Genomic DNA, 26,805 nt, shown 5'->3' on the forward strand with positions numbered 1-26,805 from the left:
CTATGGCAATAAGGAGAGGATTCACACAACAACAAATCTCAACAGGTGTATAACCAGGCCCAGATTTACCGATAGGTCCACAAGGCCCGGATTTAGGGGTGCAATAAATGATCGCCGTGTGATTTTTTCTTAACAAAAACTGGACTGACGTGATTTATTGTCTAATTGTTATGGGCACTCCGCTGCCGCGTTGCCTATTCATAGTAAAGAGATTTTCAAACAACACTGGATCTCCGTGGCCACAAAACACCCCAACATCTCCAGAGAAAGAAATAACAAAATATGAACATTCGCATCATTAAGGTAGCAAATAAATAAATATCGTCTGACAGACAAAACAATAAAAATGACTCAGAAACAAAGGAAACGAGAGGGTTTTCAGACAATTGAAACAAAGCAAATATTTCGGCAAATGTCTCCGCTAAGCCGTCCTTACTGCTCAACATAAAAAAGTAACTTTTGGAAGTGAGCTATAACAAGACAGAAGAAACGCTGAGAAAAACCCGAACGAATTAAGAAACAGGGTTCAACTGAGCGTATTAATAAAAGTTAGGTTAGTAGACGGGATGCGTTAATCGCTAAGGCCAGAATTATTGCCCAACTTAATTTCAAATAGTCTTTCAGTGTTTCTGGTGTGTTTCAGTGCTCCATCTGTCTTGTCAAAGTTCACTTAAAAGGACAGTGCTTCTTTTCTTCTTTCTGTGTAGACGACTTTAACGGATTGGAGATGGCCCTTGCTTAATAAGTTTCAGTAGAGTCACAAATATATTAGTGTCGAGCGAATTAGCCAATTGCCTCTATAGCCTAGTACTGTGGGCTAGATAAAATATAGATTAGGGCTCAGGCACAAGCGAAGGAGTTTGTTTGCGGGAGGGGGTGATGATAAAAAACGTTATAATTTTGATAGGAAGTGCCCAGAATTTCGAAAAGATTTAGGATTTGGGAGGGCCAGGTTCCAAGCCCCCCCCCCCCCCCGTACAAACCTATAAGGGCCCATTAATTCAAGTAAAAATCAGATGTTAAATATTCGGTAAACAGCAACAGAAAAGTTTTTTTTTTTTTTTTTTTTTTAAATAAGATAATTTGAAATTACAGTGATAGGATATGCCACCCACTTCGGCATCAAAACTTTACTTTAGTTCAGAAAAATTTTACCATAGTCAATACTGATTCTTGTTTTTTAATTAGGATATTGCTCTGAACTGTGGAACTATCTTGTTTTTAATGCGTCAATACGAACATTATAATTAAATAATCGTCATTGGTATTAATTTATATTATTCTCATTTAAGTTAATATATAAATGTCTTAATTAAATCATCCTCTTTTATTTCCTTTTCGCATAATAATAAAAACCATAGCCATTAGTATCGTTATTCCATTTGAATGTAGCCTATCAATATTTTACTTAATTTATGAAGATCATTATTATATAACCATTATTAATATTTAACTAATACTCAGTAATTATCATAGCTAGAAACTTAGTAGTAAGTTAGGTTTTTTTCACATTTTCTCCACAGAATCGTCAAAGAAAGACAAATTTCATATAATTAATTTTCTGATATTTATATAGCGCCGAAGCAAAATTCAATTTATCTTACCTGAATAGGGAAGGATCTGGCTCCTAAATAAACCATGGTCTTCTGGATGAATAAAATGATAAAGAGACATACCGAGCATATCAGCCTAAAATAAACGGTAATTTTTTTATTTAACATACAAATATGACGTTTAAACTATTAATATACAATATATATAATAACCTCCAGTGTCGAGCTATCCACAAGTTTTCGCACGCTGCATAACAATGTACTAAAATTTTAACATTATAATTCTCTAAATTTTTATTCGATTTGCTTTAATTACCCATGTTTTCTCCTTTCTTTTTTTCTCACTTCTTCCTTTTCAATTTTTGTTGTTATGGCCCTAAACAAGTTCGCTTCCAGGATCTTTATAATTATTGGTATCATGTTTTCTTCTTCTTTTTTTTTATTTGAATAAATTGAGTTAAACTGAACAGAATTAAACTGCTGACAACCTCCAAATAAAAACATGTTATGCTCCCAAGACTTGTCTTAGATAAGGTCTATTGATAACTGAAAATCTGGATTTTCTAACATTTTTCTGTTGGCTGATAAAAACAATAACGTTTTAGGAAACATAGGGGGAAACAACCCAAAAAGTCATAGGATCTTAACGAAGATCACACCATCGCATTCAGCGTATCAGAGAACCCTATAAAAAAAATTTCAAGGTCCAATCTACAAAAATGTGGAATTTCGTATTTTTTGCCAGAAGACAGATCACGGGTGCGTGTTTATTTTTTATTTATTTATTTTTTTTTCCACGGGTCATCGTATCGACCAATTGGTCCTAGAGTGTTGCAAGAGGGCTAAATCTAACGGAAATGAAAAGTTCTATTGCCCTTTTTAAGTGACCAAAAAATTGGAGGGCACCTAGGCCGCCTCCCATGCTCATTTTTTTCCCAAAGTCAACTGAACAAAGTTTTGAGATAGCCATTTTGTTCCACATAGTCGAAAACCATAATAACTATGTCTTTGGGGGTGTCTTACTCCCCCACGGCCCCTGGGGGAGGGGCTGCAAGTTACAAACTTTGACCAATGTTTACATACAGTAATGGTTATTGGGAGGTGTACAGACGTTTTCAGGGGGATTTTTTGGTTTGGGTGTGGGGTTGAGGGGAGGGGGCTATGTGGGAGGATCTTTCCTTGGAGGAATATTTCATGGGGGAAGAGAAATTCAATGAAAAGGGCGCAGGATTTTCTAACATTACTATTAAAAAAAAACAATGAAATTATAAACATGAAAAAGTTTTTTTCAATTGAAAGTAAGGAGTAGCATTAAAACTTAAAACGAACAGATATTATTACGCATATGAGGGGTTCTAAAAATACTTTAGCATAAAGAGCGAGGTATTTAGGAAGAGATAAATACTTCGCTCTTTATGCTAAAGTATTTTTAGTAATTTCAACTATTTATTCTACGGCCTTTCTGATTCAGGGGTCATTCTTAAAGAGTTAGGACAAAACTTAAGATTTATTGTGCAGAGCGAGATATTAACGAGGGGACAAACCCCCTCATATATATAATTAAAATATAAGAATATAAAAGTTTGTTACGTAAGTTAATTCTTAAGTTACTTATATTTTTTACTAATAAAAACGTTCGTTAAAAATTAAAAGTTTTAGTTGCATTTTTAAGTAGCCGAAAAACTGGAGGGCAACTAGGCCTCCTTCCCCATCCCTTATTTCTCAAAATCGTCTGATCAAAACTAAGAGAAAGCCGTGTAGCCAAAAAAAAGAATTAATATGCAAATTTCATTTTAATAATTTATGCACGGAGAGCCAAAATCAAACATGCATTAATTCAAAAACATTCAGAAATTAAATAAAAAAAACTATTTTTTTAATTGAAAGTAAGGAGCGACATTAAAACTTAAAACGAACAGAAATTACTCCGTATATGAAATGGGTTGTCCCCTCCGCAATCCCTCGCTCTTTACGCTAAAGTTTGACTCTTTGCCACAATTCTAGTTTTTAAAACAATTAAAAACTTTAGCGTAAAGAGCGAGGGATTGCATTGGGGACAAACCATTTCATATACGGAGTAATTTCTGTTCGTTTTAAGTTTTAATGTCGCTCCTTACTTTCAGTTAAAAAAAAAACTAGATTTTTTTATTAATTTATATCTATTAAAAGCTATTGCATAATTTCAATCAGAATACAATACAAACTGTCTTTTTAAATTAAAACTATTGTACTTGACTCCAGACAGATGGGCTTAACAATCTTCATTTAAAAACTCAATATGAACTGAAACTAAATATAAACTAAAACAATATATAACATCAACTGAATTTAAATAATTTCCTTAAATTTTCTAAAGTACCAAGGACAGTGGAAATGAACTTTGATTGTCTAAGTGGAATACGCTCTACACTAAGCAAGAAATGTCTATACATATATATATATATATATATATATATATATATATATATATATATATATATATATATATCAAAAGGAAAAAATCGATAGTTCAATTTGTAACGAAAAAGACCTACATATACCGTAACCCAGTTTTTGGTAGGAGTAGATTCCAAATTGAGAAAAAAAAGAAACGTGGGCAGAAAATAAAAAAAAAACACTAAAAATAACAAAACATATGGAAATTGAATTCTAAATTCCTAAGAAATCAACAAAAATCAACAAAAACCTATACTAAAAACATATGGCACCAAACATCTCAAGAACGGTGCATCTTTCCTTTGAAGGTTTAGTTCTCTTAGAAACAACCGATTATTAGTATTCGAATGTTTCCAGATGAAAACCATTGTCAAATTTACTATTTAGTTTTCAAATACTACATATACCGTAACCCAGTTTTTGGTAGGAGTAGATTCCAAATTGAGAAAAAAGGAAACGTGGGCAGAAAATAAAAAAAACACAAAAAATAACAAAACATATGGAAATTGAATTCTAAATTCCTAAGAAATCAGCAAAATCAACAAAAACCTATACTAAAAACATATGGCACCAAACATCTCAAGAACGGTGCATCTTTCCTCTGAAGGTTTAGTTCTCTTAGAAACAACCGATTATTAGTATTTGAATGTTTGCAGATAAAAACCATTGTCAAATTTACTATTTAGTTTTCCATATTTGTTTTTAAGGTTAAATGTGGCAATACTGACGAAAATTTGGTACTGCTCTAAAAACTACATAATTTTGAAAGAGCTGAAAATATTTTGAAGTTTGCAGTTTTAAAGTATAAATAAATCTAATATGTGTCCAGGGGCCAAAAAGAATTTTTTTTCATGTCCTTGGTACTTTAAAATTATTAGAAACATGTTTAGATCACTTTTGGAAATAAATAAATACTATGATCTTTTTAATTTTTTGAAATATAACTCAAATTTTCCTTCTTTTTTTTACACTGAAAACAGTATCTTGTCGGCTTGACCAAAGAATAAAAATATGTGGGAAATTGAATTAGGAATACTGAAACTATTACATCCTACAAATCCCAAAATTGAATGGACAGATACTCGTTTTCCAGTACATAAATTTATTTTTGTAGCTATTATTGTGTTTCTTCTGCGAGATTTACTAATTTTATTCAAGGGTGAGTTTATTTCAACCTGGTCAATATTGAAAAGAGATTGAAAAATCATTTAAAACTGAAGAAGGTGACTTTTCGCTAATTTGAAAAGTATGGGCTAACAAGGGGGTACCAATAGGAGGAGGGGCATGGGCTGAAAAGATATTGAAAAAAAAGTCAGAGGCGAAGAAGGTGACTTTTCGCTAATTTGGAAAAGTATGGGCTTACAAGGGGGTACCAATAGGAGGAGGGACATGTGCTATCCTGAATTTTTCCATCCCATTAAAAAAAAAATAATAAAGAACGACAAAACTGACATCACCCCAACATTTTGGAAACTCCCTTTTGTTGTACTTTCACTAAAAAAATAAATTGAAAAAATCCTTACCCCCCCCCCTCACATTTTCGTAAATTGGCACTCCTGGACCTACTATAGTTAAGACTTCCGAGATGGATATACAAAGCAACTTACACGCAGTTATATCTTACGTAATCTTACAATCTTACAGAATTCTAAAATGTACTTATTCTAGGTTACATGTAAAAATAGCGACTCAGTGTTCGATGAAAAACTATGGGCCTACTTTATGATGGCAAAGAACTAAGAGCCAATCCATTACAATAGCGTCATTAAATAAAAACAAAAAGAAACAAGTTTTTTACCTGAAAATAAGGAGCAACATTAAAACTTAAAACAAACAGAAAATATTCCGTTTGTCTGAAGGACTACTCCCTCCTCAACTGTTGCCATTTACGCTGAAGTCTTAAAGGTCTTTAAAAATGCATCTTCATTCAAATCAACGGACCTTATGTTTCAGGAGTCGTTCTAGACAAAAAGTCAAACTTTAGAGTAGAGAGCAAGGTGTTGAGGGGAGAGGGGCCAACCCGCCTCATATACGGAATAGCTTCTGTTCGCTTTAAGTTTTAGTGTTACTCCTTACTTTCAGTTCAAAAACTTCTTTTTTGATTTAATTTCTGGACGTTTTTCCGATCATGCCAGGAAATTTAGCCCCTTACCCAGTTTAAGATTTTTCCTGGAAAATTTCCCTCATAAAGTTTTCCTCCCAGTGGAAAATCTTCCCCACACCAAAATCCCCCCAAAAAATGTTCAGATATCACCCAGTAACAAATACTATGTATGAATAATGTGCAAATTACGTAACTTACAGTCCTTTCCCCAGGGACCATGGGGGCCGTGTCATCCCCAAAGGCATAGTTATTGCACGTTTAAATTCTGCTGACTCAAATGAGTCTCAAATATTGATCGTATGTCTTTGGAGGATGAAGAGGAGCGGGACGGGAGCCAGTTGCCCTTCAATCATTTTGGTTAATTAAAAATGGTTAATTAATAATAGAACTTTGAATTTCCATTCGAATGAGACCTCTCTCGATTTTTTAGAGCCATTGTTACGATACTGTCACCCCTGAAAAATTTGGCAATAAATACAAAATTCCACATTCTTGCAGGTAGGAGCTTGAAAGCTCAACAATAAGGTTATATAATATGCTTAATATGAAGGTACGATTTTCCTTAAGATCGCTTGATTTTTTGGGGAGTCTTCTCCCCTTTTCAAAAACCTTTTCAAGAATCAGCATAAAAGCTAAGTTCTTTTAGTATATCTATTGTTATCAAAAATTTAGTTTTTTAGAGTTTCAGTTTACTTTTGGGCCGAGTTGCTCCTCACTAACAGTTCATTTTGTTTTAAAACCTCTGAAATTTTAGGAAGAAAGTCGACTTAGTCAGATTCAGATAGGGATTGTGTAGGAATGGCATTGTTCTTAAGAGATTATTTTCTTCCAATAGAATTTCCACTTTCACATGCCCTTCTTGAACTTGGGTCAAGGCCCAAACAACTGAATCGCTGAAAAGCTGTCGTAATTAAAAATAGACACGTGCAATTTTCTTAATTTGCACTAAGGTGGCGAAACCCGTTCCGTTAATATCCTTCGAAAAACATTTATAAGCTCTTATTGATATCTACAATTGAGAAAGATACGAATATTCTATTTGCAGTAATCGGTTCAATAGACTAACTTTAATGATCCTCTCCAAAAGGATCATTTGTTGATTTGTTGCCAATACAGCCACATTTGCTGTTTTTTATTCCTTCTTATTTCTAAAAATAATCTCCAAAACGATTTTGTTTTCAATAAGCAATAAGTTTTCTTTACTTTTGATATACCATAAACCTTTCCTTATATATAGCAGATACGTCCTCTTGACAGTCTGGATGCTGACCGTGTCTTTCAATTCAATTTTTACTCCCTCTCAACATTCACTTAAAGTTCTTAACTTGATGTCCTTCACCACACCTAAGATATTGGAGATGTGCTATTTTGACAACTTGGATGCACAGATTATTAATTTCAACATCCTCCTGAACTGTCGCTGGCAGTTTCAAATTAATACCCTTTGTTGCTCAAGAAATATCACAGATACGTCCTTAGACACCATGGATGTATATAATTTCTTTTCATTTAATTCAACATCCCCCTCAACATACCCTGAAAGTTTTAAGTTAATACCCTTAGTCATTCCTGACATTGTGCAGATACGCCTTTGTGACAACCTGGATGCACATATTTTCTTTTGATTTATTTCTAACTCCCCCTCTACACTCCTCAAAATTTACAGCTTGATTCCCAAAGCTATTCCTGAGATATCACAGATACACTCTTTTCACATCTTGGATTCACAGTGTCTTATGGTTTGGTTTAACATCCTCCTCAAATGAGCCCCCTCTGAAGTTTCTACAGCAATTCCTTCCAAACAAAGTAACCTGGAAACATATAAAATGTGGAAGCATTTACTTAGGTAGCGCTACTGCACTGCCTCTGATTGAAGGTATTCAGGGTTTCCCAGAATCAAAAATTTTGTATAGTTCATTTTTTCTGGGTGGAATTTCAATTTTAGCTTTCATTTTTGCATCACGTTTTACGATGGTGGGACCCCGAAAGAGACAGGATAGGAACGGTTTGAAATTTTGAATCGGCGTGGGACCCCAATTCAGACAGGATAGGAACGGTTTGAAATTTTCTCGCCCCTTGCTTCAATCACTTCCAGCTCTTTCTCTTCATTATATTTGATTCATTTTCAAACTCACTTTGTAATTTCCGTTCGACATGGCCCTCTTCTTACATCAACGTTTAATTAGAAACGTTGTAAAACGGTCAAACTCCTTCCAAAGCTTATCAATTAGGCCTGACATAATTAAGTTAATCAATTAATATTAAATTGATTAAATTAATATAATTAAACAATAATATAATATAGTCAAAGTGTAATATAAGTAAACTATTTTCCACATCACGTATTAGGAAAAATAAGGACCCACCTTCGAGTTTTGTTTCAAAGTCGATTTAACAAAGTGGTCATATTAAGTATTTTTAAATTAATTTGGGTATTTTTTAATTACAAACCAGAAAACATCATAATCTATTTATTCAGTAAGAAGTACACCTTATAACCACAAAAAAGAATGTTGACAACAGTGTTTACAATATTACCAAATTATTAGGGGATTCCCAAAATCCCCCCTACCGAATTAGGTTCTTCAAAATATCCATGAAAACAATACGAAACATTTATTTGAATCACAATTAATTTTTGCGGAGATTTGGAGAATTCGAATTTTCTTTTAAGAGAACTGGGAAAACCCCAAATCATTCGGAAGAAGAGTTGCCAGCACTTTTTTTGTGGTTATAAAGAGTACTTAGAGTACAGTGACGATAAAGAGTATTTTGGTGAACATTAATTTCTACTTCTATTTACTTCTTAGTTTTATTAAGTTTCCCCGAATAAGCTGCCGACCATATTCTTCCCCCTAACCATGGATTGTTCCGGATTTCCCCCAATCTCGGGCGAAAGAAAATTGTTTCCATCAACGTCAATTTTTGAGAGATCTTGATAGATCCGTATTTCCTTTAGGGAAATTAGGGGAAACCCCGGACGATTCAGAGACAAAACTAGTTGGCAACTTATTTGGGAAAACTAATGAGATTAAAAACTAGAATATTTACTTGCAGAGATTGTATGTCGCAATACTTGTGTAATGATTAGCATGACATAGACAAACAAACAAAAATATTTCCCACAAAAAGAACTTCATCTAAAGAACCTAAATAGAATCGTTACAAACTACTGAATTCAGCAACATAAAACCTACGCACGGTGGGAAAATTATAAAAATAACATCCATGATTTGGAAAAGTACACTTATTGTAACCACAATCGAGTGTACATCAAATAAAACGAAGATATTTCTGGGGTCTAAACATGTCTACTGATTTTAAAAACAAGTTTTAATTACCTACGCCTCAATGACCTTCATTATGCATATGCACTCTTTTTGGAGAGATATTAAACATTTTGCTTTTAACCACACAATATATTTTCCCAGGCATACTTCTGGACTCTTATATTTTGTTTTTCTCATGCCGTTCTTCATTCCGTTCATTTAACTTTTCAAACTTGAATTTAATTAAAATCCCCTTTGCCCTGGTGCGCTTCCTTTGCAGGTTTTGACTCATAAAGATAGAGACAGAATAAAGATCAGACTGGAAAATTCCACAGTCATATTTCGCCGCTAATTTGGAATCAATGCCAAGGAAGTATCCAGGATTAGAGAAAACTTTATTAAACGCAAAATATATATATATATATATATATATATATATATATATATATATATATATATATATATATATATATATATATATATATATATATATATATATATATATATATATTTTAATTGCTGCAATACTTCACAAGTCCGATAAAATTTAGGTGGGGGAAGGGGATTAAAACCCAAGACACCCTTCCCCCTGGATACAGCTTCGGTCAACACTAGGATTAAAATGATAATTTTAGAATGGGACAATGAAATAAAGAGCAAATACTAACGAGAACCTGACAACCATATTTTCCTCTAAACTTTCTATACTGATTATAATTTCTATACTGATACCAGATTGCTGATAATTCGGCCAATTAGGGTCAGGAAATTTCTGATTTGACAGCACTGTTTAAAGGTTTAATGTGTTGCCCCAGTAAATTTTTAAAAGTTTGGTAGTTAAATTAGAAATAGACTCGGAAGCACTGGACCGGTCTGGTCTCAATTTTCAGGACAAAATCCAGATAGACTGTACAGTCAAGGGGAGGTAGAGCCCTATCTTCCTTATCCCAGGATACCTTCCAAGTTTTATGTTTTCATATTGTCAGAAAATGTGCTAAAATCATCATAAAAAGGAACAAGTTAAAACATGATGCACCCTCAATCTCAATTTGGCACTTTTTAGGGCAATAGAATGTCGTTTTTCTTCAGAACAAGATACTTTCTCAAAGCATTAGTTCCCTCATTGCTAAAAAAAAAACACACTAGATCCAAACCTTCCGTTCGAATGAGCCTTTCCCCAGCTTTATATGATTACCCATTCGAAAAAATCCTTCCCGGGAGAAAAAACACAAAAGGACAAATGAGACCAAATGTGACCATGTAGGGTTACAAACAAATTAATTCGTTAATATATGACAGAAAGATATGGAAAGTCAAATACACTATTGTTTTAAATTAAATTAAAATAATAGAATAATTTAGAACACATTGATTTAAATAATAAAATCATGTAAGCTTAAAGAATAATAAAAGAAAAATTTAGGAAATATTTATTTAAACAATTGAAAAAATAAGCTTAAGGAACAATTAAAATAAAGGAATAATTTAGAAAACATTTATTTAAACAATAAAAAAACATAACCTTAAAAAATAATAAAAATAAAACAATAATTTGCCAGTGTTTCAGTGATCCTGAGATCGACACAATTATAATTCGCAAAAAAAAAAAAAAAAAAAAAAACTCAAGCAGGATCCATTTTCAGGAAAGCGCTCGTTTTTAAATCATACAAATATTGCAAAATATCTTGAGGCAGCTTATTTTAGCTAATCGACAAAAATATGCAAAGCAATAGTTTTTGCTCTTTTTAAGCTTCAACTTCCCTATTTAGTCTGTTTAAAAAACTTTTTTTCAAGCTAAATTCCGCTCATTTTAACTTCATTTATTATATACACATTAAGTCTTACATAAAGATCTTTGTCTAACTATGTAATGAAACAGTTCGTCGTAACAAACTGTAAATAAGGAGCGGCGCGGCTCAATAGTAACCGAAACTCTAAGAAACGGTCTTGATATCAATGGATATACGGAAATAATCGAATTTTGATGCTAATTCAAAATATACAAGATTTATTAAGTTTCGTGTTACATTTCAAGAGTTATGACCCTGAGAAAATTTGCTGAATTTTTGAAAAAGGGGAGAAATAACCCCAAAAGATCAAGTTATTTTACTGAAAATCAAACTATCAGATTCAGCATATTAGAGAACTGTTCTGAATAGGTTTCAAGCTCCTTTGTACGAAATCAAATTAATAAAAACAAGTTTTTTTCAACTGAAAGTAATGAGCAACATTGAAACTTAAAACGAACAGACTTTATTACGTATATGAGCCCCCTTCCGACGTTCTAGGCCCATTGGACCGAAACGATCACTCGTGGAAAAAAAACAACAAAAAAACAAATAAACATGCATCCATGATCTTTTTTCTGCCAAAAATTATAAAGATCCATATTTTTGCAGATAGGAGCTTGAAAACTCTACAATAGTGTTCTTTGATACGCTGAATCTGATGGTGTGATTATCATTAAATGACGTCTAGGGAGTCTTTCCCCCTTTTTGAAAAATCAGACAAATTTTCTCAGGCTCGTAGCTTTTGATAGGTAAACATATATATTTGGAATCAACAAATAAGCCAATTCTTTTGATATATTTGTTGGTATCGAAATTCCGTTTTTTAAGAGTTTCGGTTACTATTGAGCCGGGTCGCTCTTTACTTACAGTTCGTTACCACGAGCTGTTTGATATAGAATCGCATTTTTTGCCAGAAGAAAGACAACAGCTGTGTGTTTATTTGTTGTTGTTTTCCAAAGTTTTCCCTAGGAGTGATAGTATCAAATCAATGATCTATCAGGGGAGGGCTCATTGGATCGGAAAGCAAAAACTCTAGTGCCCTTTTTAAGTGACCAACAAGATTGGAGGGCAGCTAGCCCCCTCCCAATACCCCTTTTCTCCAAATTCGTCCGATCAGAATTTTGAGATAGCCATCTTGCTCAGCATAGTTGGACGGTTCAATGTCTAGCAATGTCTATGGGGATAATATGACCCCAATAGTCCCCAGGGAAAGGGCGATATATTACAGAAATTGCCCATTCTCTAAGTATAATATTTTTCATAGAGAAAGGTCCGGAGGAAATTTTAGAGGGTGGGGAAGGGTATTTTACCTTGGAGGAACTTTCTATGGAAAATTTTCTCATGAGGGGAAGAAAATTCTCATGAATGATGAGTATGGTTTACCAGCATTATTTGAAAAACGATCAGAGATTAAATAAAAAAAAGTTTTCAACTGAAAGTAAAGTGCAACATTAAAACTCGAAACGGACAGAAATTATTCCCAAAATGAAGAGGTTGCCCCCCTCGTTAAGCTTGCCCTTTACGTTAAAGTTTGACTGTTTGTCCAAATTTCTTAGGAATGACTCCTAAAACATAAGGGCAGTTTAATCAGAATAAGAAACTTTTAAAAAGCACAAAAAAAAAGACTTTACCGTGAACAGCAAGGTATTGAGGAGGGGACATCCCCTTCATATTAGGAATAATTTCTATTCGTTTTGAGTTTTAATTTTGCTCCTTACTTTCAGTTGAATAGAACTCTCTTTTAAGCCTTTTTTTATTTCATAAAAATAAAGAAGAGAAACACGAGTTTTTGTTAAAATAAGGCACTACCTACCGCCCTAAAACTTTGCCACAAAATATTTAAAACTTTGTCACATAGACAAACCGACCGAGGGGTATGTTGTCACCGGTATATTTAGGGATTTTGCGATAAAAATAAACTATTTTCATTAAATCTAAAACAAATAAATTCATTTTTCAATGTTTTTTTAAGTGCTTATTTTTTAGTCTTCACTTACGTGAACCTCCTTTTATTGGTTTTCAACAATAGAGATAAAAAATGGTACCCTTACTGTGCTCCCAAGCCTTTTCACAGTCAAAATAGCACAAAAAAGTGCCGTGTTGTTAGCATATGATACTTTACGGTTGAATTTTACGACTAATTAATAGGAGGCGCGTAGATATGCAGAGAAGCTTTAAAATGGATCATTAGTCATCTCTCAGCGAACTCGTGGTAGCCTGCTAGCCTTGGCAGAAAAAAAAAACTAGAAACAAACAAGGAGATGCATGCTAATGTTAATCATGCAAAAAGTGATTTTCCTTTTTTTAAGATTAGAGGCTCAAAATCTCCAGCTAAGGGTTTAAACAAACCATTAAAATTCGACTGGTTATCTTGGAATAGGCATTCCATGGCATTGGGTCCTCTTTGGGTAAAAATTGATGTTTTTGGCATAAAATGGCAGAAAACGCAAATTTCCTCTGGAGCTATGTGCTTTGTTACTTAAAACAGGCACTAGATATTGCTATTCCCGTTCAAATGAGCCCTCTTCCAACATTCTAATCTGATTGGTTCAACACCATCACCCTCGCGGAAAAAAAGGGGCAAAGGAAACACATCAGCGCTACCAAAGCAAAAAAAGTGATTTACCTTGTTCTTTAATGTGGGTGACAGTATTAAACAATGTTGCAACAAGTACTCAAAATTTTTACTTAAAAATCAAGTATTAAGCACTCATTGTTTTTTTTTTTTTTTTTTTTTTTTTTTTTTTTTTTTACTTAAGCATCAAGTAGTAACTACTTTCCAAATTCTTACTAAAGTATTAATTATCAAGTACTTGCCAAAATTTTACTTAAGTAGTAATTCATGTGCTTATTCTATATATTTTTACACAGCTTATATATAGCTCATGCTACCTTTTTGTTCAAGCCATTCTAAAGGCTTCTTAGCCCTTTCAATTGCCTATAAAATGTGCCCCGTCATTCCTCTCCCGGAAATCTTAATCAAGAACCAGAATTTCCATTTTATCGTTTTTACCCGCTTCTCTCACTTGGCTGGTACACACCCAACGAAGTCTAAAATATAATCTGAACCGATTTTCAACGCAACGACTTGAAAGGAAATGACTATCAAAACTTTAGTGCAGTCAAAAAACTCTTGATTGGATCAGACAGATAACATGACAGGATTAACACAGTTCACGCAGAGTTAAACTTCTGACGATTAGTGTTCAGTCAAATCTGGCGCGTTTGAAAAAATACAGGGTTATTCTGAAACGTGTGAGAATAATGGAAAAAATAGGGAAAATAGAAAAACAAATTTTGGATTGGCTTTAAAACAGATAAAAGGTAATAAAGTAGTTCATTCTCTGATTCAATAAGTAAAAACCTTTGCAACAAAAAAAAAAGAGCTAAGAGCTAATATGGCACTTGTGACGAGGCGAGAAGAGCTAAGAGCCAAGAGATCATTTGGTATGAGCTCTAACAAAATTCTATGAATCAATAGATTGATTTAAAAAGAAAAATAAGAGGCTTAATGACGGTCAGGATTTAAAATAAGAGCTCTGAGTCAGCTGTCCTTCTAAATATCAAAATTCATTAAGATCCGATCACCCACTCGCAAGTTATAAATACCTAATTTTTTCTAATTTTTCCTCTCCCTTTAGCCCCCCAGATGGTCGAATCTGGGAAAACGACTTTATCAAGTCAAATTGCGCAGCTCCCTGACACGCCTACCAATTTTCATCGTCCTAGCACGTCCAGAAGCACCAAACTCGCCAAATCACTGAATCCCTCCCCCCAACTCCCCCAAAGAGAGCGAATCCAGTACGATTCTGTTTATTTGTTTATTCTACATTTGTATACATTTGTTTATTCTATCCACCAAGCCTCATCCCGATTCCTCCACTCCAAGTGTTTTTCCAAGATTTCCCCCTCCAACTCCCCCCAATGTCAAAAGATCTGGTTGGGATTTGAAATAAGAGCTCTGAGACATGAATTTCTTCTAAAAACCAAATTTCATTAAGATCCGATCATCTATTCGTAAGATAGAAATACCCCAATCTTCACGTTTTCCAAAAATTCCAAATTCCCCCTCCAACTGCCCCCAATGTCACAGGATCTGGTCGGAATTTAAAATTAAAACTTTAAAGCACAAGATCCTTCTAAATATCAAATTTCATTAAGATCTGGTCACCCTTTCGTAAGTTACAAATACCTCAATTTTCAAAATTACCCCCACCCCCCCCCCCAATTCCACCAAAGAGAGCAGATCCGGTCCGATTATGTCAGTCACGTATCTTAGACAGGTTTCTATTCTTCCCATCCAGTTTCATCCTGATATCACCACTTTAACTATTTTCTAAGATTTTCGGTCCTCCCAACTGCCCCCCCCCCAATTACGCTTGATTTAAAATTGGTTTGATTGGTTGAGATTTAAAATAAGAGATCTGAGTTACGAGGTCCTTCTAAATATGAAGTTTCATGAAGATCCAATCACTCCTTCGTAAGTTAAAAATACGTCATTTTTTCTTATTTTTCAGAATTAACCCCCCCCCCCCAATAGAGCGGATCCGTTCCAATTAAATCACGTATGTAAGACTTCTGATTATTTTCCCTACCATGTTTCATCCCGATACCTCCAATCTAAGCGTTTTCCATGATTTTAGGTTCTCCCACCCCAAACTTCCCCCAATGTCCCCAGATCCGGTCAGGATTTAAAATAATTGCTTTGAGACATGATGTCCTTCTAAATATCAAATTTCATTGAGATCCGATCACCCGTTCGTAAGTGAAAAATACCTCATTTTTTCTTATTTTTCAGAATTAACCCCTCCTCCAACTACCCCAAAGAGAGCGGATCCGTTCCGTTTATGTCAATCATGTATCTAGGACTTGTGTCTATTTTTTCCACCAAGTTTCATCCCGATCCCTCCACTCTAAGTGTTTTCCAAGTTTTAGGTTTCCCCCTCCCCTCCCCCCCAATGTCACCAGATCCGGTCAAGCTTTAAAATAAGAGCTCTAAGGCACGATATCCTTCTAAACATCAAATTTCAGTGAGATCCGATCATCCGTTCGTAAGTTAAAAATACCTCATTTTTCCTAATTTTTCAGAATTACCCCCCCCCCCCCCCAAACTACCTCAAAGAGAGCGGATCCGTTCCGATTATGTCAATCATGTATCTGGGACTTGTGCTTATTTTTCCCATAAAGTTTCATCCCGATCCCTCCACTCTAAATGTTTTCCATGATTTTAGGTTTCCCCCTCCAACTCCCCCCAATGTCATCAGATCCGGTCGGGATTTAAAAAAGAGCTCTGAGACACAATATCATTCCGAACATCAAATTTCATTATGATCCCATCACCCTCTCATAAGTTAAAAATACTTCATTTTTTCTATTTTTTACGAATTAACCGGTCCCCCCCACCCCAGATGGTCAAATTGGGAAAACGACTATTTCTAATATAAGCTGGTCATGTCCCTGATACGCCTGCCAAATTTCATCGTCCTAGCGTACCTGGAAGTGCCTAAAGTAGCAAAACCGGGACCGACAGACCGACAGACAGACCGACAGAATTGGTGATTGCTATATGTCACTAGGTTAATACCAAGTGCCATAAAAACTCAAATCAAACAGCTCGTGGTAACGAACTGTAGTAAGGAGCGACCCGGCTCACTAGTAACCAAAACTCTATAAAACGGAATTTTGATACCAATAGTTACATCAAAAGAACCGCATTTTAATGCTGATTCTAAACATATAAGTTTCATCAAGTTTAGACTTACTCATCAAAAGTTACGAGCAGATTGAGAAAATCTGCCCTATTTTAGAAAATAGGGTGAAACACCCCCTAAAAGTCATAGAATCTTAATGAAAATCACACAATCAGATTCAGCGTATCAGAGAACCCTATTGTACAAGTTCCAAGATCCTATCTACAAAAATGTGGAATTTTGTATTTTTTGCCAGAAGACAAATCACGGATGCGTGTTTATTTGTTTTTTTTTTCAGGGGTGATCGTATCGACCCAGTGGTCCTAGAATTTTGCAAGAGGGCTCATTCGAACGGAAATGAAAAGTTCTAGTGCCCTTTTTAAGTGACCAAAAAAATTGGATGGCACCTAGGCCCCCTCCCACCCTCATTTGTTCCCCAAAATAGTCGGATCAAAATTCTGAGATAGCCATTTTATTCAACATGGTCGAAATACCTTATAAATATGTCTCTGGGGACGAAATCAAAACACGGATTAACTAAAAAACGTTCAGAAATTAAATAAAAAAAAACAAGTGTTTTTAACTGAAAGTAAGGAGCGACATTAAAACTTAAAACGAACAGAAATTACCCCATATATGAAAGGGGCTGCTCCTTCTTCAACGCTCTGCTCTTTACGCTAAAGTTTTTACTGTTTTCAAAAAGTAGAGTTGAGAGAAAGTCCAACTTTAGCGTAAAGAGCAGGGCGTTCGTTTTAAGTTTTAATGTCGCTCCTTACTTTCAGTTAAAAACACTTGTTTTTTTTTTATTTAATTTAAAAGTAGAGTCGAGTAAGTCAGTTGCAGACTTTTTTAATAAGACCAATCAAAGCTCAATAAAAAGGAGTACCAAAAACCCAGACTTTTGGCAGCTGGCTGAAGGTCGCTGGCTGTCAGCGTGCTGGTAGAAAAGAACAATATGAAAATGAAGTCTTGATTCATACTTCGATGACGTGTCTCGCCCTCGGCACCTTTACAAGGAAACTGCCTCAAGTTTCAAGTTAAATTTCAGATGCGCTATGAAAATGTATGGCATCTACATCATTTTGCTGGTTTTCACTCAAGCAAGCCGCATGCTGCGTAGTCAATGCAACTTATCTATTTCTAACAGCAGTTTTCATACCATGAAGTGGCAAAAGCCATGAGACTAAGTCGGGAATCTCCCAGTAAAAAAAGGAAAAAAAAATTAATTTTTCGCTGGGGATGGAATATTTGGTTGAAGGTTGGCTTCACTATGGCTCATTTTGGAAAAGGGTTATTTCCAGCCTTTGGGCAGGCCATGGGTGGAATCACTTATAGACCCTAGTAATTGAAGGAAAACAACTTTATTATAACTTGAGACCCCCTCCCCCTCGCCCTATTTGAGATAGGGTTTCTGATATCAGATTTCAATACGAGCCCTGATCCTAGGCATCTTTTGTCAAGCTTTCGTTCGGATCCGTCGCTCTATTCGCAAGTTATACTAAATTAAACACAAAGCTTTTCATAACTTTCGAGTTTTTTCAGCACATAAAACCCACTTCCCCTCGTTCTATTTGAGTTAGGGTTTTAATCTCAAAATTTGATACATGTCATGGTCTTAGGCATCTTCGGTTCAATTTTCATTGAAATCCATCTCCCTAGTCGCAAGTTACAGTGAATTAAATGAAAAACTTTACTTTTTTTAGCACTTAATATTGCACAGACGGGCGGACGGACAGACAGATCTCAAAAACCTGTCTTGATGGATTTGTTCCATCATCCAAATGGGTGACAATGTCTGGATGACGATATGCTATTCTTTCCTTTTTTTGGATCCAATGAGCCAACATGGCTACCTGAGAAGTCGTAAAATCTGTCCGTCCGTCCGTCCGTCTGTGCAATCGAGCATAGCGGGAGAGCCACCAGCCGGATTTGAATGAAAATTGAACAAGGACCATAAGACACATCAAGTTGAAATATGAAGACCCTAGCCTAAACAGAACAAGGAGGAGGAGGCTTTACCTGCTAAAAAAAAGTTTTTCGTTTAATTCAAAGTAACTTGCGAATGGAGTGATGAATCTGAGTGAAAATTGAACCAAAGAGGCCTAAGACCATGACACGTATCAAGTTTAAGATGAAGACCCTAGCTCAAATATAACAAAGGGAAGTGAGTTTTAATTGCGGAAAAATTTAAGTTTTCTGTTTAATTTAGTATAACTTGCAAATGGAGCAACGAATCCGAATGAAAGCTAGGCAAAAGATGCGTAAGATCAGGGTTCATATCAAGTTCTGTTACCAAAAACCCAATCTCAAATAGGGCGAGGGGGAGGGGGTTTTAAGTTTGAAAAAAGTTGAGTTTTCCTTTAATTTAGTAGGGCCTATAACTTATGAATGGAGTGACAAATCTGAAGTCAGATTTTTCTGAATACCTGAATTTGCCGGAATGAATTTGACAAAATACCACTGCATTGGATCCAGCTAGAAATCCCCAGTCTTGTTTATTGCAGACAACATTTAGATGGGTAAAGATTCATTGCTTCAGTAGTTTTACCAATAATATGGTCCTGAAGATGATGAAATGGTAGAAATCTGGTTAAGACAAGATGACAAAACTTAAACATTAATGTCAGAAACATAACCCCAAATGGACTACAGTATACACAAACAAGGACTTGTTTTGTGCTTGTTTAGAACAAAACAAGGTATGTTAGCTCACTGTTGACCAATGAACTGTGAAACAATTTCATTTTTTTTTATTATATAACTTTTAAACAAAATTAAACCAAGTAATAATCATACTATAACTTTTTTCACCATAAACAAACACCTTATTTCACATCCCAAAATAGGACATGAAGCTATATCTGAAAGCACACGCAAAAAAGTTTTCGTGTCAAAGGTAAAGTATTTCAAGACAAGTATATTATCAGTATCTTAAGTAATGAGTATTTGGTAATCTTACTTAAGCATCAAGTAATAAGTACACCCTAGAGTTTTTACTTAAATACAAGTACAAGTAATGGAAAATTTTACTTAAGTAGTACTTCAAGTAAAAGTACTTCAAGCAAGTGACAGCACTGGTATTAACACACCGAAATTTTTGAAGGGCTTCAAAATCATTTTTAAATCCTCGAAAACTTGTTGAGAAAATAAAATTTCACGAATAAGTTAAACCTATATAATAGTCATTATTCCAAAATCACCTATAAACTAAAATTTTTTCTCATCGTTTTTTTTAAAACGATTTTAAACTTTAGGTTACTATGGGCTATGATTTGCCCTTTTTTTTAGGTTGAACCTCTTGCTGCAGCCTTGATCAGTGTAGAAAGTAGAAAAGTTTTCAACCGCCTTCAATTATTAATTGGGCTTAGCTTGGGACATGCATCGCTCTTTACTAGATTTTCCCTAGCCTATGTTCCAATAAAATAGGACAAAACCTCCTCCTTCATTTCAGAAAAAAAAATAAAGCAGTAACTCTGTTCATACTCAACGCAAATAGAAGAGAAAATTTTACCTGTGAATATGAAAGAAGATTTTCCACATTCTCTGTTACATGTAGTACTTTTGCGTGATTGACAGATAAGACGACGAGAAAAGAATCCAGATTCTAAAAGAAAAGAAAAAAAAAAACTAAATCCAGAAAACAACAAGAGCTAAGAGCTCATATGGCACTTGTGACGAGGCGAGAAGAGCTAACAGCCAAGAGATCATATGGTATGAACTCTTAACAAAATTCTATGCATCAATAGATTGATTTAAAAAGGGAAATAAGAAGCTTAATGCCGGTCAGGATTTAAAATAAGAGCTCTGAGTCACGATGTCCTTCTAAATATCAAAATTCATTAAGATCCGATCACCCACTCGTAAGTTATAAATACCTAATTTTTTCTAATTTTTCCTCTCCCTTTAGCCCCCCAGATGGTCGAATCTGGGAAAACGACTTTATCAAGTCAAATTGTGCAGCTCCCTGACACGCCTACCAATTTTAATCGTCCTAGCCCGCCCAGAAGCACCAAACTCGCCAAATCACTGAACCCCTCCCCCCAACTCCCCCAAAGAGAGTGAATCCAATACGATTCTGTCAATCACGTATCAAGGATATTTGTTTATTCTATCCACCAAGCCTCATCCCGATTCCTCCACTCCAAGTGTTTTTCCAAGATTTCCCCCTCCAACTCCCCCCAATGTCAAAAGATCTGATCGGGATTTGAAATAAGAGCTCTGAGACATGAATTCCTTCTAAAAATCAAATTTCATTAAGATCCAATCATCTATTCGTAAGATAAAAATACCCCAATTTTCAGGTTTTTCAAAAATTTCGGTTTCCCCCTCCAACTGCCCCCAATGTCACAGGATCTCGTCGGAATTTAAAATTAGACCTTTGAAGCACAAGATCCTTCTAAATATCAAATTTCATTAAGATATGGTCACTCTTTCGTAAGTTACAAATACCTCAATTTTCAAAATCACCCCCCCCCCCAATTCCATCAAAGAGAGCAGATCCGATCCGGTTATGTCAGTCACGTATCTTGGACAGGTTTCTATTCTTCCCATCCAGTTTCATCCTGATCTCACCGCTTTAAGTATTTTCTAAGATTTCCGGTCCCCCTAACTACCCCCCCCCCCCAATTACGCTTGATCATGTTGAGCTTTAAAATAAGAGATCTGAGTTACGAGGTCCTTCTAAATATGAAGTTTCATGAAGATCCGATCACTCCTTCGTAAGTTAAAAATACGTCATTTTTTCTTATTTTTCAGAATTAACCCCCCCCCCCAATAGAGCGGATCCGTTCCAATTATGTAAATCATGTAACACTTCTGATTATTTTCCCCACCAAGTTTCAACCCGATCCCTCCAATCAAAGCGTTTTCCATGATTTTAGGCTCCCCCACCCCAAACTTCCCCCAATGTCACCAAATCCGGTCAGGATTTAAAACAATTGCTTTGAGACACGATATCCTTCTAAATATCAAATTTCATTGAGATCCGATCACCCGTTCGTAAGTTAAAAATACCTCATTTTTTCTAATTTTTCAGAATTAACCCCTCCCCCAACTACCCCAAAGAGAGCGGATCCGTTCCGTTTATTTCAATCATGTATCCAGGACTTGTGCTTATTTTTCCCACAAGTTTCACCCCGATCCCTCCACTCTAAGTGTTTTCCAAGTTTTAGGTTTCCCCCTCCCACCCCCCCCCATTGTCACCAGATCCGGTCAAGCTTTAAAATAAGAGCTCTAAGACACGATATTCTTTTAAACATCAAATTTCATTGAGATCCGATCACCTGTTCGTAAGTTAAAAATAACTCATTTTTCCTAATTTTTCAGAATTACCCCCCCCCCCCCCCAACTACCCCAAAGAAAGCGGATCCGTTCCGATTATGTCAATCATGTATCTGGGACTTGTGCTTATTTTTCCCATCAAGTTTCATTCTGATCCCTCCACTCTCAGTGTTTTCCAAGATTTTAGGCCCCCCCTCCAACTCCCCCAATGTCATCAGATCCGGTCGGAATTTAAAATAAGAGCTCTGAGACACAATATCATTCCAAACATCAAATTTCATTAAGATTCCATCACCCGCTCATAAGTTAAAAATACTTCATTTTTTCTATTTTTTACGAATTAACCGGCCCCCACTCCTCCCCAGATGGTCAAATTGGGAAAACGACTATTTCTAATTTAAGCTGGTCATGTCCCTGATACATCTGCCAAATTTCATCGTCCTAGCTTACCTGGAAGTGCTTAAAGTAGCAAAACCGGGACCGACAGACCAACAGACAGACCGACAGAATTGGCGATTGCTATATGTCACTTGGTTAGTACCAAGTGCCATAAAAATACATCTTATAAATATAAATGTGAATATAAATTACTTATCGTGTAAACAAGGTACAATTTTGGCTATTTAACAAGGGGGGGGAATGGTAACATTTGCCAATGCAGCGATTCTCTTTTTTGCAAGAAGATTCTATTAGTCTTTTCACAAACTGAATGGTGGATTACTGCACAAAATTCTCTTCAAAAGAGGCACTTTTAGTCACAAGAGTAGAGAAAACTGATTTGAATAGAAACCCCCGGTCCAACCCCCAGTCAATTCCCGATCCAGAGGGTATAGGAAACCGATTAGAGTGGAAACTCCAGCTCCAAATCAATTCCCGGTCCAAAGGATACAGGAAACTGATTACAGTAGAAACTCCCTGCCCACCTGTCGATCAGTTTAAGAACCAAAGAGTAAAGGAAACTGATTAGAGTAAAACTTCCGGTTCAACTCCAAGTTATTTCCCGATCAAAAGAGTATAGAAACTGAATAGACTGGAAACTCCCGGTCCAACTCCTAGTCGATTCCCAGTCCAGAGGGTATAGGAAACTGATTATAGTAGAAACTCCCGGCCCAACTGCCGATCAATGCCCAATCCAAAAAGTATAGGAAACTTCTTAGAGTGAATACTTCCAGTCCAACTCCAAGTCAATTCTCGGTCCAAAGGGTATAGGACACTGATTACAGTAGAAATTCCCTGTCCAACGGCCAACCAATTTCCGATACAAAGAGTATAGGCAACTGATTAGAGTGAAAACCTTCGATCCAGCTCTAAGTTAATTCCCGATCAAAAGACTAAAGATTTGAACAGACTGTAAACTCCCGGTCCAACCCTAGGTCAATTCCCGGTCCTAAGGGTATAGGAAAATGAATACAGTAGAAATTCCCAGCCCAACTTCCGACCAATGCCCGATCCAAAGAGTATAGGAAACTGATTAGAGCAGAAACTCCCAGTCCAACTCCAAGTCAAATACCCTGTCCAAAAGTGTAGGAAATTTATTAGAGTGGAAACTTCCGGTCCAACTACAAGTCAATTCCCGGCCCAACTGCCAATCAATTTTCGATCCAAAGAATATAGGAAACTCATTAGAGTGAAAACGCTCGATCCAGCTCCAGGTTTATTCCCGGTCAAAAGAGCATAGAAATTGACTAGACTGGAAATTCCCGGTCCAACTCTAAGTCAATTCCCAGTCTGAAGGGTATAGGAAACTGATTACAGTAGGAATTTCCGGTCCAACTGCCGATCAATTTCCGATCCAGAGAGCATAGGAAACTGATTAGAGTGAAAGCTCTGGATCCAGCTCCAAGTTTATTCCTGGTCAAAAGAGCATAGAAACTAAATAGACTGGAAACTCCCGGTCCAACTCTAAGTCAATTCCCAGTCTGAAGGGTATAGAGCACTGATTACAGTAGGAATGCCAAGCCCAACTGCCGATCAATTTCCGATCCAAAAAGTATAGAAAACTTTTTAGAGTGAAAACTCCTGATCCAGCTCCAAGTTAATTTCTGGTCAAAAGAGCTTAGAAACTGAATAGACTGGAAACTTCCAGTCCAACTCCAAGTCAAATATCCGGTCAAAAGGGTATAGGAAGCTGAACAGAAATTCCCGGCCCAACTGCTGATCAATGCCCGATCCAAGAAATATAGGAAACTGATTAGAGTAGAAACTCCCGGTCCAAAAGTATAGGAAACTCATTAGAGTGGAAACCTCCGGTCCAACTCCAAGTCAATTCCCGGTCCAAAGGGTAAAGGACACTGATTACAGTAGAAATTCCCGGCCCAACTCCCAATCAATTTCCGATCCAAAGAGTATAGGAAACTGATTAGAGTGAAAACTGTCGATCCAGCTTCAGGTTAATTCCCGATCAACAGACTATAGAACTGAATAGAATGGAAATTCTCGGTCCAACTCTGTCACTTTATTGTCAGACTGGGAAATGACTCTATGTCAATTCCCAGTCTAAAGGGTACAGGAAACTGACTACAGTAGGAATACCCGGCCCGACTGCCGATCAATTTCTGATTCAAAGAATATAGGAAACTAATTAGGGTAAAAACTCACGGTCAAGCTCCAAGTTAATTCCCGGTCAAAAGAGAAGAGAAACGGAATAGACTGGAAACTCCCGGTCCAACTCTAAGACAATTCCCAGTCTGAGGGGTATAGGAAACCGATTACAGTAGGAATTCCACGCCCAACTGCTGATCAATTTCAGATCCAAAGAGTAAAGGAAACTGATTAGAGTGAGAACTCTCCATCCAGCTCCAAGTTAATTCCTGGTCAAGGAGTATAGAAACTGAATAGAATGAAAACTGCCGGTCCAACTCCAAGTCAATTACCAATCCAAAGGGTATAGGATACTGATTACAGTAGAAATTCCTGGTCAACCTGCCGACCAATGCCCGATCCAAAGAGTATAGGAAACTGAATAGAGTGAAAACTTCAGATCAAACTTCAAGTTAATTCCCCATCAAAGGAATAGAGGAACTAAATAGACTGGAAACTCCTGATCCAACTCCAAGTCAAGATCCGGTCCAAAGGGTATAGGAAACTAATTACAGTAGAAACTCCCGGCCCGACTGCCGATCAATGTCCGATCCAAAAAGTATAGGAAACTGATTAGAGTAGAAACTCCCGGTCCAACTGCCGATCAATTTCCGATCCAAAGAGTATAGGAAAATGATTAGAGTAAAAATCTCGATCCAGCTCAAAGTTAATTCCCGGTCAAAAGAGCATAGAAACTGAATAGACTAGAAACCCCCGGTCCAACTCTGTCAATTCCCAGTCTGAAGGATATAGAAAACTGATTACAGTAGGAATTCGCGACTCAACTGCCGATCAATTTCCGACCCAAAGAGTATAGGAAACTGATTAGAGTGAAAACTCCCGATCCAGCTCCAAGTTAATCCCCGATCAAAAGAGTAAAGAAACTGAATAGACTGGAAACTCTCGGTCCAACTCCAAGTCAATTCCCAGTCCAAAGGGTATAGGAAACTGATTGCAGTAGAAACTCCCAGCCCAACTGCCGATCAATGTAATATATATATATATATATATATATATATATATATATATATATATATATATATATATATATATATATATATATATATATATATATATATATATATATATATATATATATATATATATATATATATATATATATGTATGTATATATATATATATACATACATATATAAGTGTATATATGTATATATGTATATAAGGTAAATAGGTAAATGATACGGCATTAGACTTTACAGTCCGTACCGGCGGTGCTGATTTCCGTTTCTTGGCCCTTCAGCCAGGAAGTGCAATGGGGGGTTGGGGGCCAGCCATCCTGTGCTTTCGCACGCCCTTCCTGTTTACCTTCCCCAGATTTCTCCAGGTACCCATTTAGAGCTGGGTCGACTCTGGCTAAGCTTACAGAGTCACGCCACTGACTCCCGTCCCAAACTGAAGAATTGGGGACACCGGGATTCGAACCCGCGTCCTCTCAGACAAGGGATCCCGAATCCAGCGCACCAACCCACTCGGCCAGGACGGCCTATATGTATATACATATATACATATATATATATATATATATATATATATATATATATATATATATATATATATATATATATATATATATATATATATATATATAGATAGATAGATATAATATATATATATATATATATATATATATATATATATATATATATATATATATATAGAGTGGAAACTTCCGGTCAAACTCCAAGTCAATTCCCCGTCCAAAGGGTATAGAAAACTGATTACAGTAGAAATTCCCGGCCCAACTGCCAATCAATTTCCTCCCGGTCCAACTCTAGGTCAATTCCCAGTCTGAGGATATAGGAAACTGATTATACGAAACTATATGAAAATAGTATTTATGAATTGTCGAAATAGTACGAAATAGTACTTTCATATACTGAGTATACGAAAGTATTTGAATTTCCGAATATACGAAACTGATTGCGTGGAAACTCCCGATCCAACTCCAAGGTAATTCCCGAGGAAAGGAGTATAGGAAACTGAATAGACTGGATACTCCTAGTCCAACCCCAAGTCAATTCCCGGTCCAAAGAGTATAGGAAACTAATTACAATAGAAATTCCCGGCGCAACTGCTAATTAA

At 35.9% G+C, this 26,805-nt stretch overlaps 1 protein-coding gene across 5 annotated transcripts in view; it reads right to left on the reverse strand.

The window, feature by feature from the left end:
- LOC136025188 (basic helix-loop-helix ARNT-like protein 1) overlaps positions 1-26,805 on the reverse strand; it is a 353,837-nt gene that overhangs the window by 89,859 nt on the left and 237,173 nt on the right. For all 5 annotated transcript variants that reach the window (XM_065700994.1, XM_065701018.1, XM_065701002.1 and 2 more), the window contains 2 exons: positions 20,354-20,446; positions 1,605-1,689 (listed from right to left, as the gene is read on the reverse strand). In XM_065700994.1, coding sequence (XP_065557066.1) covers positions 1,605-1,689; positions 20,354-20,446 — 178 coding nt within the window. The remainder of the gene's footprint in view (positions 1-1,604; positions 1,690-20,353; positions 20,447-26,805) is intronic.

The sequence above is a fragment of the Artemia franciscana genome, chromosome 1, assembly GCF_032884065.1.
Source record: "Artemia franciscana chromosome 1, ASM3288406v1, whole genome shotgun sequence".
Lineage (NCBI taxonomy): Eukaryota > Metazoa > Arthropoda > Branchiopoda > Anostraca > Artemiidae > Artemia > Artemia franciscana.